Below are 18,335 nucleotides of genomic sequence, written 5' to 3' on the forward strand. Positions count from 1 at the left end.
TAGCTGAGCTGACACAATGGAATTTAAAATCATGTGCAGGCTTGCAGCACATGCCCACAATTCTGATAAATGGTGAAGGTACACGAGACTCCCACCAAAGTCAGAAAATGACCTCTAATTCTCCATAATACATACTGTACCATGCATGATACTGCAATTCGTACCTATCTAATGCCCATAATTTCAGCTCTTGGCCCAGTAGACAATGGGAGGTTTGTAGGTATAGTGCATGTGAAGCAATATTATACTAAGCAGTCCAACTTTTTCACAATGCCAAAGAATCTTTGCATATACACATACACGAAAGATGATGCAGCATGTGTCTGTACATGCATAGCAGTGCCCCAAGTTTGTGTGCAGACATTTTAACCTAGCAGCTCACTCGCACTGGAGAGTAGATACAGCAAGGGCATAAGTGTCCGTTACTCAAAAACACCATACAATGGTGATTTTTAATGTACCCTTCTTGCCTTCTCATCAATCTGAGATTGTAAAAACACAAAGCATTAGAAATCAGTCTGGAGCCGTTTCGAGTCCAGAGCCAGCGTTGCGCGACCTGCGTGTGCCTGAAGCAAGAGGCCGGCGAATCGATATAAATTGATCCTCAGGCCTCATCAACATACACTACACTGGGATTAGTTGACTGAGCGCAGACTTCAATTTCGGTGGCCCTCAGATAAGTCCTGAGGGGAGGCGGGGAATGTATTTGAGCGGGCTGTGGGGGGGGGGGGTTCCAATCGCAACTCCTTGGAGCAGAGGAAGCACTCCTTCTCCACAGGAATGTTTTGCCACCATGTACCTTTGCTTGGTGGCCACCTGCCACACTCATCAGAAACAAATTTCTAAAAGCGATTCTCAATAGGCATTAGGATCCTCATTTACATATTCACCTAACGCACGTTTTAGGCATCCACCCTGGACACCTAAAATCAGGCCCCACGAATCTAGCAGTGGTACCAATGCTTGTACAGACTGGGCGCAGGCTGTCCCACTGCTAAATTGGTACGCTTTGTGCCCGTAAAATAGACACAATGCATACGAATTTCTACGCCTAAATTTGTAAATTCTGTGATCTACTCAACAGTAACTCTTCATTATGAACAACTACACCTCTGTGACTTACATTGCAGGTTTCTCTGTTTTGCAAAATCTCTGCTCATTAGATAATAGAGATTTCATGACGGAAAATAAAAATGCAAGTAATTTAGTCTTTTGGTGTTTGCGATCATTATCACACATATTAGCTGTGGAATTAATGGGATTAAAAAAAATAATTGCCATTTATCCCCTATGTGTATGCAGTGCTTTCTACAATGCATTTAGAAATACATCTATTAAATAGAACATTGTACTCTTGAGAATGCATTGCTCATTTTTATTATATATAAAATAATTCTCTCTCACTTATGCTGTTAGTGACTTATGATTGTAAAATTGGATTCCTATCTATGCTTTTTCAGCCAACTTACAAAAACAGCATTTTGCGCTGAAAACAATCCCCCACTTTGTACAAAATAATAGTCTTAATACATTCAGGACAGTATCAGTAGAAGAATGTTACCATTATCAAAAAATATCTTTTTTACTAAATCAATTATATCCCCTTGTCAGCACTTGTCAATCCAAGAGTTAGTTCTTAAGTCCATGATATTTTTGAGATAGCAGAAATATATGGCAGTATTTACGCATCTTAAGTTGAATATCAACTGCCCACAGCCATCAAGTACTTAAATACCAGTTCAGGTTTCTTCCTGTACCAACTGAGGTTAACAAAACTGCAAGAAGTTAGACCCTCATGTGGACTAGTAGAGGCGGTGTCTATTTGATCCTTTCCCTGATTTTATAAGCAATAGTTCAGCTGGCAAGGAAACTCAATCATTAGTAAAATGAAACGCTTACAAAATTTTGATCATTTCACTGACACAGAAAAATATTGAGGAAAACATATCCCTGCATCAAAGACCAATACCTAATCTCATCATGTATAGTGAGAATTTTGAAACCTTTTCACACTTTGTTTTTTCTGGTGCAAAAAGGGCAGGAAAATGGAGTGGGGGGTGGGGACCACAAATTACTAAGGATTGGTCAAATTTTGTATAAGTATTATACTTTATAAATGATCCTTAAAAAAAACTTATTTCTGATCCTTTATTTTCTTACAATGCTTTGGCCAAAAGAGAAAGGTGAAAATTTGTTGCTAGACATCTGCCAAAGCCATTCTGTACTGTTCATTAGAAGTGTATGAGAGCTGCTCAATGTGGCTAGCCCTCGAATTTTCTTCATTGTATATTTCAGACACTATTACGAGATGTGGGTGTGCTGAACAATTTCTGAAACCACGGAACTCTGATTCAATTAATAGAATCTGTCCTTCAAAGAAAAACCATGAATAACTGCAGGCCAATCTGTGTGAGAACTGATGAAAAGTATTGCACATATAAGCATCAACAACTTTTCAGTATGAAATCTTTGACTGTAGTGGTGCAAAGCAAGCATTACAATAAAGGGTCAGAGGCAGCGAACTTGCTGGATCACTGCTGCAATAGGGTCCATCATGAGCAACTCACAGGATTCAATTTTCCACTAGGGATGTGGTGCTTTTGCTTAAAATATTGCAAACTCTCAGTTATTAATAATTTGTTCAGAATTTGCTTTACAATCCTTTTGAGTTAGTAACTATCAACAATTGAAGACATATGGGAGATGCAACCAGATCTTTTGGCCGAGGCCTTACACCTCAGGCCCTCCCACCAATTATTCAGCATATCTGCAGTGGGTGGAGGCAAAAACTAGAAAGAAAGAATGACTTGCATTTATATAGCGCCTTTCATAACCACCGGAGCACTCAAAGTGCTTTATAGCCATTGAAGTACTTTTGGAGTGCAGTCACTGTTGTAATGTGGGAAACGCACTAGACAATATGCGCACAGCAAGCACCCACAAACAGCAATGTAGTAATGACCAGATTATCTGTTTTTGTTATGTTGAGGGATAAATACTGGCTGGGACACCAGGGATAACTCCCCTGCTCTTCTTCGAAATAGTGCCATAGGATCTTTTACATCCACCTGAGAGGGCAGACGGTGCATCGGTTTAACGTCTCATCCGAAAGACAGTACCTCCGATAGTGCAGCAATTCCTCAGCACTGCGCTGGAGTGTCAGCCTAGATTTATGTGCTTACATATGCCCAACTTGGGGAGACACACACTGCTGGGCATATGCAAGGTCCATGCAAATAAGGGAAGTATGACTTATGCCACGTCTGTTGCCATTTGCAGTTAGACTGCTGAATGCAGGAGCTGCCTTTTACACCTATTCCGATGTTGGTGAAGGGGACTCTGGGCCAAAAGAGAAGATCTATAAGAGTACGCTCAGAGTAGAGCTGTGCACAAGCTCCATTACTTTAAACCACAATTTCTGAACTTTTTTTTTAAAGCAAGGGGCTCACTTGCCTTCTCTTTCTCTTACTGTGGCATATCTTCCAGGCCTGCTGCAGCAAATCTTTGCCCCTATACGGATGCAACTATCTGGAGCAGTCCAGGGAATCAGTCTCCAATATATAAATGAACCCGCTGTCAGAACGATGACCAGGGTCAGCGTGGCATCTCCAGAATGGGTGGGAGTTCGCTCTGCCAGAGATGTGTTTCAAGCTAGCATGGCATGACAAGTTTAGGCCTTTGTTTCAAGGAGGCAGGCGTAAGTCTGAACATTGGATTGCTATTTGAGCTCAGCTCCCTTCTATGGATACTCACCAATTCTCAGTTGGGTTGTTTGATAGCAAGAAACAAATTTAGCACAGAGTCCAATCCCATCCCTTTCTGCCCAATAGTCAATAAAGAACGGTAATGATACTGTCTATGGGAAAATCTACAACACAGACTGAGGAAGGACAATGTGGAAACAAAAGACCAGAAAGTGTTGATGAACATTTTTTTTTTTTTTTAAAAGAGGATAATAAATGATATTAGTCCTCCACTATCAAATAACTACTACTGCAAGATTACCTTTCACTGAAGCACAAATTGGTTTACTGGAACAGGCTTGATTTTCGGTTCTGCTCATTTCGGGGCGGTAATGGTGGCGTGGGGGTAAAGAGCATTGCGCACCTCCCTTAGGGCGCTAGGCTGGCTGAGCAAACAAAACTCCCGAGTTAAACAGCCGGCCTTGGAGCGGTCTGAGAAAGGTCTGGGAGAAAAAAAACTTGAAGAAAAACCCACCAAAAACATTCCCAATAAATAACTCGCGCCACCACAACATCCATAAATTTAAAAAAAAAAATTGCTTCCCTGAGGTCGACATTACTTACCTCACTGCAGCTGCTACAGCTCAGACTGCCAGCTTTCACAGGTGGTCCAAGCACGGTGCTCTACGGATCGGGCGGGAGCCAAAAATCGAGCTGGTGTTGCAACCAGGGGCGCTGCACAACGGCTCGCCTCTTCTGCGTCCCACCAAAACCGGCACCGAACATCCCGGCGGGATGCTGGCTGCCCACTCCGGAAGAGCTCACCGTTGTCCTTGCCGCTCCTTTGGGGCGAAAACAGAGGCAGCAACAAGCCGAAAATCCTGCCCAATGTCGATTTCAGCGTAGGTGTGAGTAACTAATTGATAACAGCTACAAACCGTTTAGTTTCATGGATGAAAACTACAAAGTCCGGAATCTAAATTAACTCACTGTACTTGTACAAACTTCAACATCACAAACTGAAGACTTAACCAACAATTCCACAGAAATAAGCATTTTCAACATACTAAACTTTCAGCTCATGACTGTGGTGCTGAAACAAATACGAATATCAAAGTAATAAAGCTATTCAAATGACTGGATAACTCTAAATTACAAAATATAAACTTAAAAATCATAATTAAAAATGAAATTGAAACAGTAATCTGCTCACCCTTGGGAAATATTTCATCTGATCATTATTTGCAGTGATGTGGCCTGATTTCCTATGTTTGCTATTTCTAGCATTCTTAAAGAACATGTTCATGATTTAATTATAAATAGTGAACATAGGAAATCTTCCTGCTATGTTTATGATATACATCCTCCCTACTTCGCTCTTTTCCATTCTCTCTGTCCTATTTTTATGTTTAAACTTTAATTTTCCAATTTTACTACCTGGTCAAACAAACAATGTGAAACTAAGTCAAATGTGGTATCAATCTAACTCACGCAATTTCATGTAATGTAAGAAGGGTAGCTTGAGGAAAATAACCTTTTTTTTGATTGGGTAATGAAATTCCATTAAAACGATAATTTTAAAATAGATACATATAAATTTGCAAAACAAATCCACGCTTAGGAGCCAGCCTTAAAGCCAAGTGTCACAACTGAAACATTCACATGGCATGAGATCTCTTTAAACCAATCTTCACTATTGACATTCCCACCACTGAAACCACAAAACCACACAACTTACTGAATTCAAATACTGTACTTCAAATAAGTACAAATCTGCACAATCTAACCCCACTAATGTAGCAATCTGCTCCTTCAAACGTCAATGCTGCTATGACAACATTTACACATTAGCTTTTAAAGTAATCAGCTTTTCCAAGAATTATCTGTTGCATGTAATTTTGCACTAAGTAGCTGAAAAAAATCACACAGTTCCATAAATCTAATCTGCCCAGTTTTATTATCTACCCTTAGTATAGTCATATAAAATACAAAAAGCTGAACACATGGAATCAGACTAGTCATGAGACTGAGCCACTTGCTTGAAATAGAATTTAAACTAATAGAAGGTTGAATAATTATTTATTCTATGGGCTTTAATTATATCCATATCGCAGGAATTTAACAATTAATGGGACTATAATGGGGTAAAATTCAAAATGGAGGTGAAAAAGAGGCTTCCGTCCTCATTACAATATTTAAATTAAGGTACTGCCCCCTGGGAGTGGGTTGGTTGTCCAACCCCTGTCCCTCCCCACTCCCACCAAAACTGGAAGTGAGCAGGTTGGAAGCGGGATTAAGGAATCCCATTTTAACAATTTAACTGTCCCCATGCCCCAAACCCATCCGTTTTTTTTAATAGGGGAAAATTCCAGCCATTGAGTTAGAAAGTGTTTGAATTCTGTGTTCCAAACCTGCTCTACCGATGTTGTACTCAAGTCAGTACCTCTGACCTTCAATACTCTGCTGATGTTTTGTTGGAATTATCGCAATTAATTTAGAAAAATACTTTTGAATCAAAACTCAATAATTGTTGCATAGTCAATATAGATTTAGATGGGGAAGATCCTGTCTCTCCAACTTATATTGATAAACCCAAGAAGTTATACAGTTTACATATGCTCTGACTGGCTAGACAATAGTTGGTGTCGGCTCCTTACCTTAGTAGATGTACTCGGTGAACATGTCTCACATTTCAAGCGTTCACTGCTGCTTGTTCTTATAAATGCTCTGCCAGGTCAGCTCAGTGAATTACACTTATTGCTTTTATTCATTTAGAAGTCAGAAAAAGCACTTTATAGAAAAATAATATAACCCATTACAAAAAAGCATGTTGGAAATAAATTTGGTTGTGTATGTATGCGCATACACACAAGACAAGGCAGGAGAATGTCACAAGACCAAAACAATATTATTCACTAAATGTACCAAACAAACTCCCAGGAGGCCTAATCTATTTGTTATTCTTTTCTAAGAAAACAGAAAATTATCTTACTTCAATTGAATTCACCAACTGGGAAATTTAAAATCCCAATTACCTATCTTTAGTTTATCTTTATTCATTTTCTCATTGTGAGCTGTAAAAAGATTGCACTGTGCCACTGAATTTCCCATCTGAGTAAGCTTTCTTTCAATGCTTTCTGCTTAATGATGTTGGCTTATGTGTGTACTGGACCCACTCTCAAGCCATTTCCTCCCACATATTATTCAGAAGTGCCGCTATTTCTAATTTTCAATAGCCTTCTATACTGTCAGCATTTTTCAAAACTGCCTATATAGTCAAGCTATTTTTCCTTTGTTTTATAGCAATGTTTATGAACTATTGAAGAAACATTTCTTATTTTAAATGTGAAAGAAGCAGTGAACACCAGTACACATACATTAGCACAATTTGTGGAGCTTAAATGTTGAAAAAGTAAAATCACAGACGTTGAGAATGCCTACTGGCAGGATTAATTTGCAGTTTACCCAAATTATATTGATTTGGGTTTAAAAAGCTCTTCATTCTAGAAACTAAGAACTGCTGAAACTGAGTTTAAGCCAATAGCAGAATCATCCCAGGTAACTAAGGACATGTACCAACACTCCTTAAAAGCTGTTGATGGATCTCAACTATTCATTTGTTTTAAGGCAAATTATGATAAGCATGAAAAACATGTCAATACTTCACATTATATCAGACCAATAACAGACGATTATCTACTAACTTTAAAATAGGGATCAATTACTAAATTTATAGGAGCATTCCAGTTAAAAATACTGTACCAGCTTGTTAGGAGATGAACCCATATGACTATTTAACTCAATTATTCATACAAAAGTTAAACAATCTCTTTACATTTCCCATTATGGCTTGTCGAAAGAAAAGTTGTGATAACCCCTATAATTCTATGCAGTATGCTTTTATGAATAACTTGTAATATTTGAAAACACCATGTTCCTTCTTTGCCGCAATTTTCCCTCCTTCCACCCCATTGGGAAGGCCACAGATCAATCCCTCCCCACTCACTGCATGTAGTGGGGAGTTGGAGCCTGGCAAGTGGTCATATTCCCTGCCTTCTGTCGCTGATCCCACCAACGCTGGGGACGGCCAGAAGTGAGATAGGAACATAGGAACAGGAGCAGGCCATTTGGCCACTTGAGCCAAGTTCCACCATTTAATTAGACATGGCTGATCTATATTTTAATTCCATCTACTTGCCTTGGTTGCCGAATCATTAATAATACCCTTGCTAACAAAAATCTATCTATCTCAGTTTTGAAATTTTCAAATGATCCCCGGCCTCAACAGCTTTTTGAGGGAAGAGAGTTCCAGATTTCCACTACCCTTTGTGTGAAGAAGTGTTTCCTGACATTACCCCCGAATAGCCCCCTTGTTCTGGACTAAACGAGCAGAGGAAATCAAACCAGCTACCCTATCAAATGCTTGAATCATCTTAAACATGTCAATTAGATCACTCCTTAATCTGCTATATTCAAGGCCTAGTCTATGCAACCTGTCCTCATAATTTAACCGTTTTAGCCCCGGTATCATTCTGGTGAATCTGTGCTGCGCCCCCCTCCAAGGCCAATATATCCTTCCTGAGGACCCAGAACTGAATGCAGTACTCTAGATGGGGTCTAACGAAAGCTCTGTACAACCGTAACATAACTTCCACCCCTTTGTATTCCAGCCCTCTTGAGATAAAGGCCAACATTTTGTTAGACTTTTTAATTTTTTTGTACCCGTCCCCTAGCTTTTAGTGATTTCTGTACTTGGACCCCTAAATCTCTCTGCATATGCACATTATCTAGCTTTTCGCCGTTTAGAAAATACTTTGATCTATCTTTATTGGGTTTTAAATGGATGATCTTACACTTTCCTACATTGAACTACATCTGCCAGAGTTTTGCCTACTTATTTAATCAAGATGACAGTAATCCCTGGGGCAGCAATGGAAAACTTTCTTGAGGGACCGGGGCCAGTTGTGGACCCCTCTCCCTGTCCTCAGGGCACAACCTCTCACTGAATAAGGGCTTTGGGCCAGTACAAGGCCTAAACAAGGAATTATATATATAGGTTGGTCGTCTAGACTTTTTTTGCCCCCTTTAAATGGTCTGATGGGATTGGACAGGTTAGATGCAGGAAGAATGTTCCCGATGTTGGGGAAGTCCAGAACCAGGGGTCACAGTCTAAGGATAAGGGGTAGGCCATTTAGGACCGAGATGAGGAGAAACTTCTTCATTCGGAGTTGTTAACCTCTGGAATTCTCTACTGCAGAGAGTTATTGATGACAGTTCGTTAGATATATTTAAGAGGGAGTTAGATATGGCCCTGACGGCTAAAGGGATCAAGGGGTATGGAGAGAAAACAGGAAAGGGATACTGAGGTGAATGATCAGCCATGATCTTATTGAATGGTGGTGCAGGCTCGAAGGGCCGAAAGGCCTACTCCTGCACCTATTTTCTATGTTTCCTCTATTCTTCGGGTGATAAAGCAGCGTTCCCACAACAGCACTGCTGGCATTTTTCTCATTAGCAGAGGCAGCCCGTTTTACATCGCTCCTGATTATTATTTCCATTATAACTATTTGACTATGGAAAGTACGACAATCAAGTTCAATCCTGCTGTTACCTGACATTAACACACACTGATGGCACCAAATAAAAATGAAAGTGCCAAAATCCTCGCTATAAATACTTTAAAGCTACAGTATGCTAAGAGGAAAACCCTGCAGATGATGCATCTCGGCTTCCTCCTGAGGTCCCCATCAATGTTCCCTCGAAGCTGTGCGGCTGCGCCGTGTCTGTGCGATCTCGCATTGTCGCTCAGCGGTTTTTGCACTGTGAAAACCGTGCACGCGCAAAATTAGAATTGGCCCCGCGAAGGAATTTAAAGGGGACATGCACGAAAAAAAAATTAGAAGGGAACATTGCTCGCCACCATCACAGATTCAGTCTTCAGGCAATTCAATTCACTCCATGTGATATCAAGAAATGGCTGAACGCACCATATACAGCAAACCCCAACAACATCCTGGCTGTAGTGCTGAAGACCTGTGCTCCAGAACTAGCCGCATCTCTAGCCAAGCTGTTCCATCACACCTACAACACTGGCATCTACTCAACAAAGTGGAAAATTGCCCAGGTATGACCTGACCACAAAAAGCAGGACAAATCCAATGAACGCCCCATCAGCCTACTCTCAATTATCAGCAAAGTAACGGAAGGTGTCGCCGACAGTGCTATTATGCTGCACTTACACCAATAACCTGCTCACCGATGCTCAGTATGGGTTCCACCAGGACCAGTCGGCTCCAGACCTCATTACAGCCTTGGTCCAAACATGGACAAATGAGCTGAATTCTAGAGGTGAGGTGAGAGTGACTGTCCTTGACATCAAGGCAACATTTGACCGAGTGTGGCATCAAGGAACCCTAGTAAAATTGAAGTCAGTGGGAATCCGGAGGAAAATTCTCCACTGGCTGGAGTCATACCTAGCACAAAGGAAGATGGTTGTGGCTGTTGGAGGCCAATCATCTCAGCCCCAGGACATCACTGCTGGAGTTTCTTAGGGCAGTGTCCTAGGCCCAACCATCTTCAGCTGCTTCATCAATGACGTTCCCTCCATCAAAAGGTCAGAAGTGGGGATGTTCGCTGATATTGCAGTGTTCAGTTCCATTCGCAACTCCTCAGATAATGAAGCAGTCCATGCCCACATGCAACAAGACCTGGACAACATTAAGGCTTGGGCTGATAAATGACAAGTAACATTCTTCAACAAGAGCAAGGTTAGCCATCTTCCCTTGACATTCAACAGGATTACCATTGCCGAATTCCCCAACATCAACATTCTAGTGATCACCATTGACCAGAAACTTAACTGGACCAGCCACATAAATACTGCCACATAAATAAGAGCAGGGTCAGAGGCTGGGTATTCTGCAGTGATTGACTCACCTCCTGATTCGCCAAACCCACAACCTCTGCCACCTAGAAGGACAAGGGCAACAGGTACGTGGGAGCACCATCACCTGCTAATTCTCCTCCAAGTCACACACATTCCTGATTTGGAAATATATCACCCTTTCTTCATCGTCACTGATTCAAAATCCTGGAACTCCCTCCCCAACAAGTGTGTGCCTGCCATATTGGCGAAGGAAAAAAATTGGCTTCCAGAGCCCAAGTCTGAAACAGATGTCATACCTTTTCCATAAGCAAAAAAGATGTCAAATGCCTGTCTGAGGCCCCCACTTCAAGACTGCTTTACCCCGAGGCGGCTGGCACTAGACCGGAGGACTGCCTGCTACCAAAAAGGTAAGTTTTTCTAAATTTACTTACCTGAATATGGAGCTCGGAAAAGCAACCCGCGGTGTCAGCTGTGGCTCAGTGGGTAGCACACTCGCCTCTGAGTCAGAATATTGTGGGTTCAAGTCCCACCCCTTGCACATAAATCTAGGCTGAAACTCCAATGCAGTGCTGAGGGAGTGCTGCACGGTCAGAGGTGCCTTTGTTCAGATGAGGCATTAAACAGAGGCCCCGTCTGCTCTCTCAGGTGGACATAAAAGATCCCAGGGCACTATTTCGAAGAAGAGCAGGGGAGTTATCCCCGGTGTCCTGGCCAATATTTATCCCTCAATCAAAATAACAAAAACAGATTATCTGCTCATGATCACATTACTGTTTGTGGGAGCTTGCTGTGCGCAAATTGGCTCCCCGTTACAACAGTGAAAACACTTCAAAAGCACTTCATTGGCTGTAAAGCGCTTTGAGACGTCCGGTGGTCGTGAAAGGCGCTATCTGAATGCAAGTTTTTCTTTCTTGCTTCTATCGATCCCACATTTAAAGAATGCTCGCCCGCGCTCCCAACTTCCCCCATCCCGCCTACGATCTTCACCACACCCCCGCACCAGTCTCCTATCTACCGCTCCCCCGTCCCCGACAGTTTTTTTCATTTTAACTTACAATTGATAAAATTCCTCTCTTCCAATATCTTTCCTTACATAGTGGCATTCCTAAAAACTGATGGAAGACACCAAACAAACAGCAGTGGGATCTAAAATTGAAACTTTTAAATTGGGAGTCAAATTCTTAACCATTTACCTGGCAACCCTTGTAATGTTTGCCCCAATTCTTTCTTTGCAAGTATCATTTCATTTGTCTTACCTAACTGATAAAGTGAAGTCCCCTGGGTTACTTTTGCTGGGTCGAGCTAGGAAACTCCCATGAACCCCTCTGGTCAGTAAGAGCTGCTCCGCATCAATGCCAGTGATATTGGGATGGAACCACCTGCAGAACAGAATAAAACAAAACTTTTAAATACTAATAAAATAAAACAGTCTATTGATAATTCAATCATTTTATGTGCTAAAAATCAAATTATCCAATAATTTTAATTAAACAACTTGGAATTGAGCAATGAAAACTACGGGGAAGATATTGCCCTACACCCCGGTTGGGGCTGGGACTTTCTGCGCCCGGTGTTGAAGTCCCGTCCCAGCCGCTGAATTGGGCTTACTGCCCCTCGAAGGAAGTGGAGCACAATCATGCATGCTCCACTAACTTTCAGGGCGGTTCTCAGGTCTGGGAGTGAAACGCTATGCGGAGCCTCCCCTTCGCTTAAAGGGGAGGGCCGCTGCGCACTCTGCAAGGCCTCTGATGGCCTCCACTTGGCCACCAGGGGACCGGGCCTGCAGCCCGGCACTCCTAGGGCCGCCATTCTGGAGCCGACCCAAGAGTCGGTAATCCAGTAAAGATGGCGGCACAGGGCGCTGGCGCCTTCCCCTTTAAGCACCTCTTGGCCTGCGGGGCAATTTCCCCCGCGGGGTTGTCGCGCACGGCAAACTCCCGGGCAATTTCCCAGGAGCCGGTAACGCCACTCCCCACCCCCCACCCCCCGGGTGAAAAGTCTCTTCCACCCCGTTAGCGCCCCTCCAGAGGCACTATTGGGCCTCTTTTAAAAAAGGGCCAATTTCACCCCTTATATAGTTCTTTAAGATTGGGTAATGTTGGACATTATAATACAGTCTGAAGAGCGACCCTTTTAAATCTGAATTCCGTGTCAAAGTGGTGAAGCACAGTTTTCTCTTTCACAGCTTAAGTTTCTATTTACATTTGCAGAACTTCCTTTTGAGGCATGCTTTAAAAAGTAGTGGCTGTGATACTGGTCAAATTTTCCCATTCAGTTACTTGTATTTTGCTCTTGATATTCAGGTGTCTACCTTCCTTTACTGCAGCTGAGTTGTGCTGCTTCATTTGTCATTTGTTCTTTCTGGCAAGAGGATGGAGTGGGCGAGATGAGACAAGCTAAGTGCGTTAAGCAAGGTGACAGACATAAATGCAGTGTGACAATTAGGGTTGATACAAGTTACTGGTTTCGATTACAATCCCAGGATTCACACAACTGTGTATATACTAGATATTCCTTTCGAAACGAGTTAAAAAGTAAAATACATAAAAAATAATTTACCTAGAAACATACTGTCATGTATTCAACTGTCATTGTAATCCATGTATAAACTGACCTAAGTTGTGCACCGTGACAATACTGACCACTAGGTGGTGAACTTGTGGGAGACACTCCTAACCTGGACTTTCAGGTAGAAAAGGGGAAGCTCCACCCTGCTTCTCCACTTCAGTGCTGGAATAAAGGTTATTGGTCACAGAGTCACCTTCTCTCGAGTATGGGCCTCGTGTTCATTTGTACTGTATAGTAAGGACATATTATTGGCGACGAGAAACTAGGATTTAAACCACGTGAGCATGGCCACTAGCAGCACAGACGAGAGGTACTGTGTTGGTGATGATTGGGATGATTTTATTGAGAGACTACAGCAAAGTTTCGTCACTAAGGAATGGCTGGGACAGGGTTCGGCCGACAAACGCAGGGCTCATCTCCTGATGGCTTGTGGATCCAGGACGTACTCCCTGATGAAGGACCTTCTAGCGCCAGAGAAGCCGGCGGACAAGACTTTTGAAGAGCTCAGTAAGTTGATCGGGGAACACTTTAAACCGGCGAGCAGCATGCACATGGCGAGACAGCGGTTTTACACACACCGGCGGCAAGAAGGGCAAAGCGTTCCAGACTTCATGGCAGACCTCCGGCGACTGGCGAGCCTATGTAAGTTCCCAGATGCATGCAGAGCAGAGATGCTGCGAGACTTTTTTTTATTGAGGGCATTCGGCACGCTGGGGTTTTCAGGAAACTGATTGAGACCAAAGACTTGACCCTGGAAACGGTGGCTTTGATGGCCCAGACATTTCTCTCAGGGGAGGATGAGACCAGAATGATGTTTGACAAAAATCTTGGTTTAAATGCAGAAAATGGACAGGGAGTCAACATTGTTAACGCGGCACACAGGCAGACAGGAGCAATCGGACATGACCGAGCATGTAGTTGAATCCAAAGGGGGAATTCAACAGAGACAATGGCTAGCTGAATGGCAACTCATACCATCGGAAGGGACAATGCGGCCAGTAATGGGGCCATCAACACCTGTTAACGGTGCGTTTAAGGACAGTTACAGAGATAGTCAGAGACGTTCGACTGGTAATGGACCTTTGGTTTCCAACAATGGCTCATGTTGGAGGTGTGGAGGCAAACAAACAGCCAGAGCTTGTAGGTATCAGCAATATACCTGCAGAAATTGCAACGTCAGCGGTCACTTGGCGCGTATGTGCAGGAAGCCTGCAGCCAGGTTGATGTACGAGGAGGACAGGCCCGATGCAAGCCCTACGCGGCCAAATGGACACTGGGGGAAAGCGCTGGAAGCTGAAGTTCAGCGAGTTCATGTGGAGCACATATACTGTTCATACACCAGGACGCCACCGATAATGATGAAAGTGCTCCTCAATGGCATCCCAGTATCAATGGAGCTAGACGCGGGGGGAGCCAGTCCCTGATGAATATCAAACAGTTCGACAAGTTGTGGGCATCCAAGGCCAGGAGGCCAAATTTATTGCCGATTGACGCACAGCTATGGACATACACAAAAGAGATCATTCCGGTGCTAGGCAGCGCCATGGTAGTCGTGACCCACCAAGATTCGGAGAATAGGTTGCCACTCTGGATTGTCCCGGGGGACGGTCCCGCACTACTGGGGAGGAGTTGGCTTGCTGTCATGAACTGGAAATGGGGTGATATCAATGCAATTTCTTCTGTGGAGCGAATATCATGCTCACAGGTCCTGGACAAATTTGACTCACTATTTCAACCCGGCATTGGCACTTTCATGGGGGCCAAGGTAGTGATTCACATAAACCCGGACGCCAGGCCAGTACACCACAAGGCCAGAGCGGTGCCGTACGTGACGCGGGAAAGGACCTGCGTAGTCCACATGGATGTGTGACCATGGCTTGGCGGGCCAGGACCAGGGGCTAAGGGGTCCTTTCACGGGAAAAATGTTTTTGATTGTAGTGGACGCCTACTCCAAATGGATTGAGTATAACATTCTTAATTCAAGCACATCCTCTGCCACAGTAGAAAGTCTATGGGCAATGTTCGCTGCCCATGGTCTACCGGATGTCTTGGTCAGCGACAATGGCCCGTGCTTCACAAGCACTGAATTCTAGGACTTCATGGCAGGCAATGGAATTAACCATGTCAGAACGGCACTGTTCAAGCCGGCCTCAAACGGCCAGGTGGAACGAGCAGTGCAGATAATCAAACAGGGGATGCTCAGAATCCAAGGGGGTTCCCTAAAAAGCCGCTCATCACCGCCTCCAGTTGGCCAATAGATCCAACCACGCTCGCTCACAGGGGTTCCAACCGCAGAGCTGCTAATGAAAAGGACGCTCAAATCCAGGTTATCCCTTATACACCCCACTATGAAAGAAATTGTTGAGAGCAGGCGTTAGTCACAATGTGACTACCATGACAGGAATGCGAGGGCGCAATGTATTGATGTCAATGACCCTATTTTTGTCCTTAATTACGCTGCAGGGCCCAAATGGGTTGCAGGCACTGTGAGTGCCAAAGAGGTGAATAGGGTTTTGGTAGTTAAACTAACCAATGGACAAATCTACCGCAAACACGTGAATCAAACAAAAAGGAGGTTCAGCAACCCCATAGAAGAAGCAGAGGAAAAATACGATGTAGAGTTCACTCCACCACAGGTGACTGAACACCGGAACCAAGTGGAGGAGAGCCCGGTCACTGTGGGCAGTCCGGACAGTCCTGAGGCACCGCAAACAGCAGACACTCAGGTCAGTGCCCAACAACCGGAGCCCCAACTCAGGCGCTCTACAAGGGAGCGTAAACCACCAGAGAGACTTAACCTGTGATCCCAATAAGACTTTGGGGGGGGGGGGGGGGGGGGGAAAGAGGTGATGTCATAAGAACAGAAAAATTAGGAACAGGAGTAGGCCATCTAGCCCCTCGAGCCTGCTCCGCCATTCAACAAGATCATGGCTGATCTGGCCGTGGACTCAACTCCACTTCCCCGCCCGCTCCCCGTAACCCTTACTTCCCTTATTGGTTAAAAATCTATCTATCTGTGACTTGAATACATTCAATGAGCTAGCCTCAACTGCTTCCTTGGGCAGAGAATTCCACAGATTCACAATCCTCTGGGAGAAGAAATTCCTTCTCAACTCGGTTTTAAATTGGCTCCCCCGTATTTTGAGGCTGTGCCCCCTAGTTCTAGTCTCCTCTACCAGTGGAAACAACCTCTCTGCCTCTATCTTGTCTATCCCTTTCATTATTTTAAATGTTTCTATAAGATGACCCCTCATCCTTCTGAACTCCAACGAGTAAAGACCCAGTCTACTCAATCTATCATCATAAGGTAACCCCCTCATCTCCGGAATCAGCCTCGTGAACCATCTCTGTACCCCCTCCAAAGCCAGTATATCCTTCCTTAAGTAAGGTGACCAAAACTGCACGCAGTACTCCAGGTGCGGCCTCACCAATACCCTATACAGTTGCAGCAGGACCTCCCTGCTTTTGTACTCCATCCCTCTCACAATAAAGGCCAACATTCCATTTGCCTTCCTGATTACCTGCTGCATCTGCAAACTTAACTTTTTGGGATTCATGCACAAGGACCCCCAGGTCCCTCTGCACCTCAGCATGTTGTAATTTCTCCCCATTCAAATAATATTCCCTTTTACTGTTTTTTTCCCCCAAGGTGGAAGACCTTGTCATTGTAATCGATGTATAAACTGACCTAAGTTGCACACCGTGAGAACACTGACCACTAGGTGGTGAACTTGTGGGAGACACTCCTAACCTGGACTTTCAGGTAGAAAAGGGGAAGCTCCAACCATCTTCTCCACTTCAGTGCTGGAATAAAGATTACTGGTCACAGTGACCTTCTCTCTAGTATGGACCTCGTGTGAATTTGTACTGTATAATAAGGACATATTACATACAAAAATTGACAGTCATTTTCCAACATTCCATAGACTCTGGATCAGTTCCTATGGAGTGGAGGGTAGCCAATGTAACCCCACTTTTTAAAAAAGGAGCGAGAGAGAAAACAGGGAATTAGAGACCGGTCAGCCTGACATCGGTCGTGGGTAAAATGATGGAATCAATTATTAAGGATGTCATAGCAGTGCATTTGGAAAGAGGTGACCTGATAGGTCCAAGTCAGCATGGATTTGTGAAAGGGAAATCATGCTTGGGGATGTTTTCAGTAGAGTGGACAAGGGAGAACCAATTAATGTGGTGTATTTGGACTTTCAGAAGGCTTTTGATAAGGTCCCATACAAGAGATTAATGTGCAAAGTTAAAGCACATAGGATTGGGGGTAATGTGCTGACGTGGATTGAGAACTGGTTGGCAGACAGGAAGCAAAGAGTAGGAGTAAATGGGGACTTTTCAGAATGGCAGGCAGTGACCAGTGGGGTACCGCAAGGTTTTGTGCTGGGGCCCCAGCTGTTTACATTGAACATTAATGATTTAGACGAGGGGATTAAATGTAGTATCTCCAAATTTGCGGATGACACTAAGTTGGGTGGCAGTGTGAGCTGCGAGGAGGATGCTATGAGGCTGCAGAGCGACTTGGATAGGTTAGGTGAGTGGACAAATGCATGGCAGATGAAGTATAATGTGGATAAATGTGAGGTTATCCACTTTGGTGGTAAAAACAGAGAGACAGACTATTATCTGAATGGTGACAGATTAGGAAAAGGGGAGGTGCAACGAGACCTGGGTGTCATGGTACATCAGTCATTGAAGGTTGGCATGCAGGTACAGCAAATGGCATGTTGGCCTTCATAGCGAAGGGATTTGAGTACAGGGGCAGGGAGGTGTTACTACAGTTGTACAGGGCCTTGGTGAGGGCACACCTGGAGTATTGTGTACAGTTTTGGTATCCTAACTTGAGGAAGAACATTCTTGCTATTGAGGGAGAGCAGCGAAGGTTCACCAGACTGATTCTCGGGATGGCGGGACTGACATATCAAGAAAGACTGGATCAACTGGGCTTGTATTCACTGGAGTTCAGAAGAATGAGAGGGGATCTCATAGAAACACTTAAAATTCTGATGGGTTTAGACAGGTTAGATGCAGGAAGAATGTTCCCAATGTTGGGGAAGTCCAGAACCAGGGGTCACAGTCTAAGGATAAGGGGTAAGCCATTTAGGACCGAGATGAGGAGAAACTTCCTCACCCAGAGAGTGGTGAACCTGTGGAATTCTCTACCACAGAAAGTTGTTGAGGCCAATTCACTA

At 43.8% G+C, this 18,335-nt stretch overlaps 1 protein-coding gene across 1 annotated transcript in view; it reads right to left on the reverse strand.

Annotated features, from left to right (window-relative positions):
* The window catches only part of ptpn11b (protein tyrosine phosphatase non-receptor type 11b), a 183,641-nt gene that overhangs the window by 76,846 nt on the left and 88,460 nt on the right, over positions 1-18,335 (reverse strand). The window contains exon 2 of the mRNA XM_070861026.1: positions 11,826-11,948. Coding sequence (XP_070717127.1) covers positions 11,826-11,948 — 123 coding nt within the window. The remainder of the gene's footprint in view (positions 1-11,825; positions 11,949-18,335) is intronic.

The sequence above is a fragment of the Pristiophorus japonicus genome, chromosome 18, assembly GCF_044704955.1.
Source record: "Pristiophorus japonicus isolate sPriJap1 chromosome 18, sPriJap1.hap1, whole genome shotgun sequence".
NCBI classification, from domain to species: Eukaryota; Metazoa; Chordata; class Chondrichthyes; family Pristiophoridae; genus Pristiophorus; species Pristiophorus japonicus.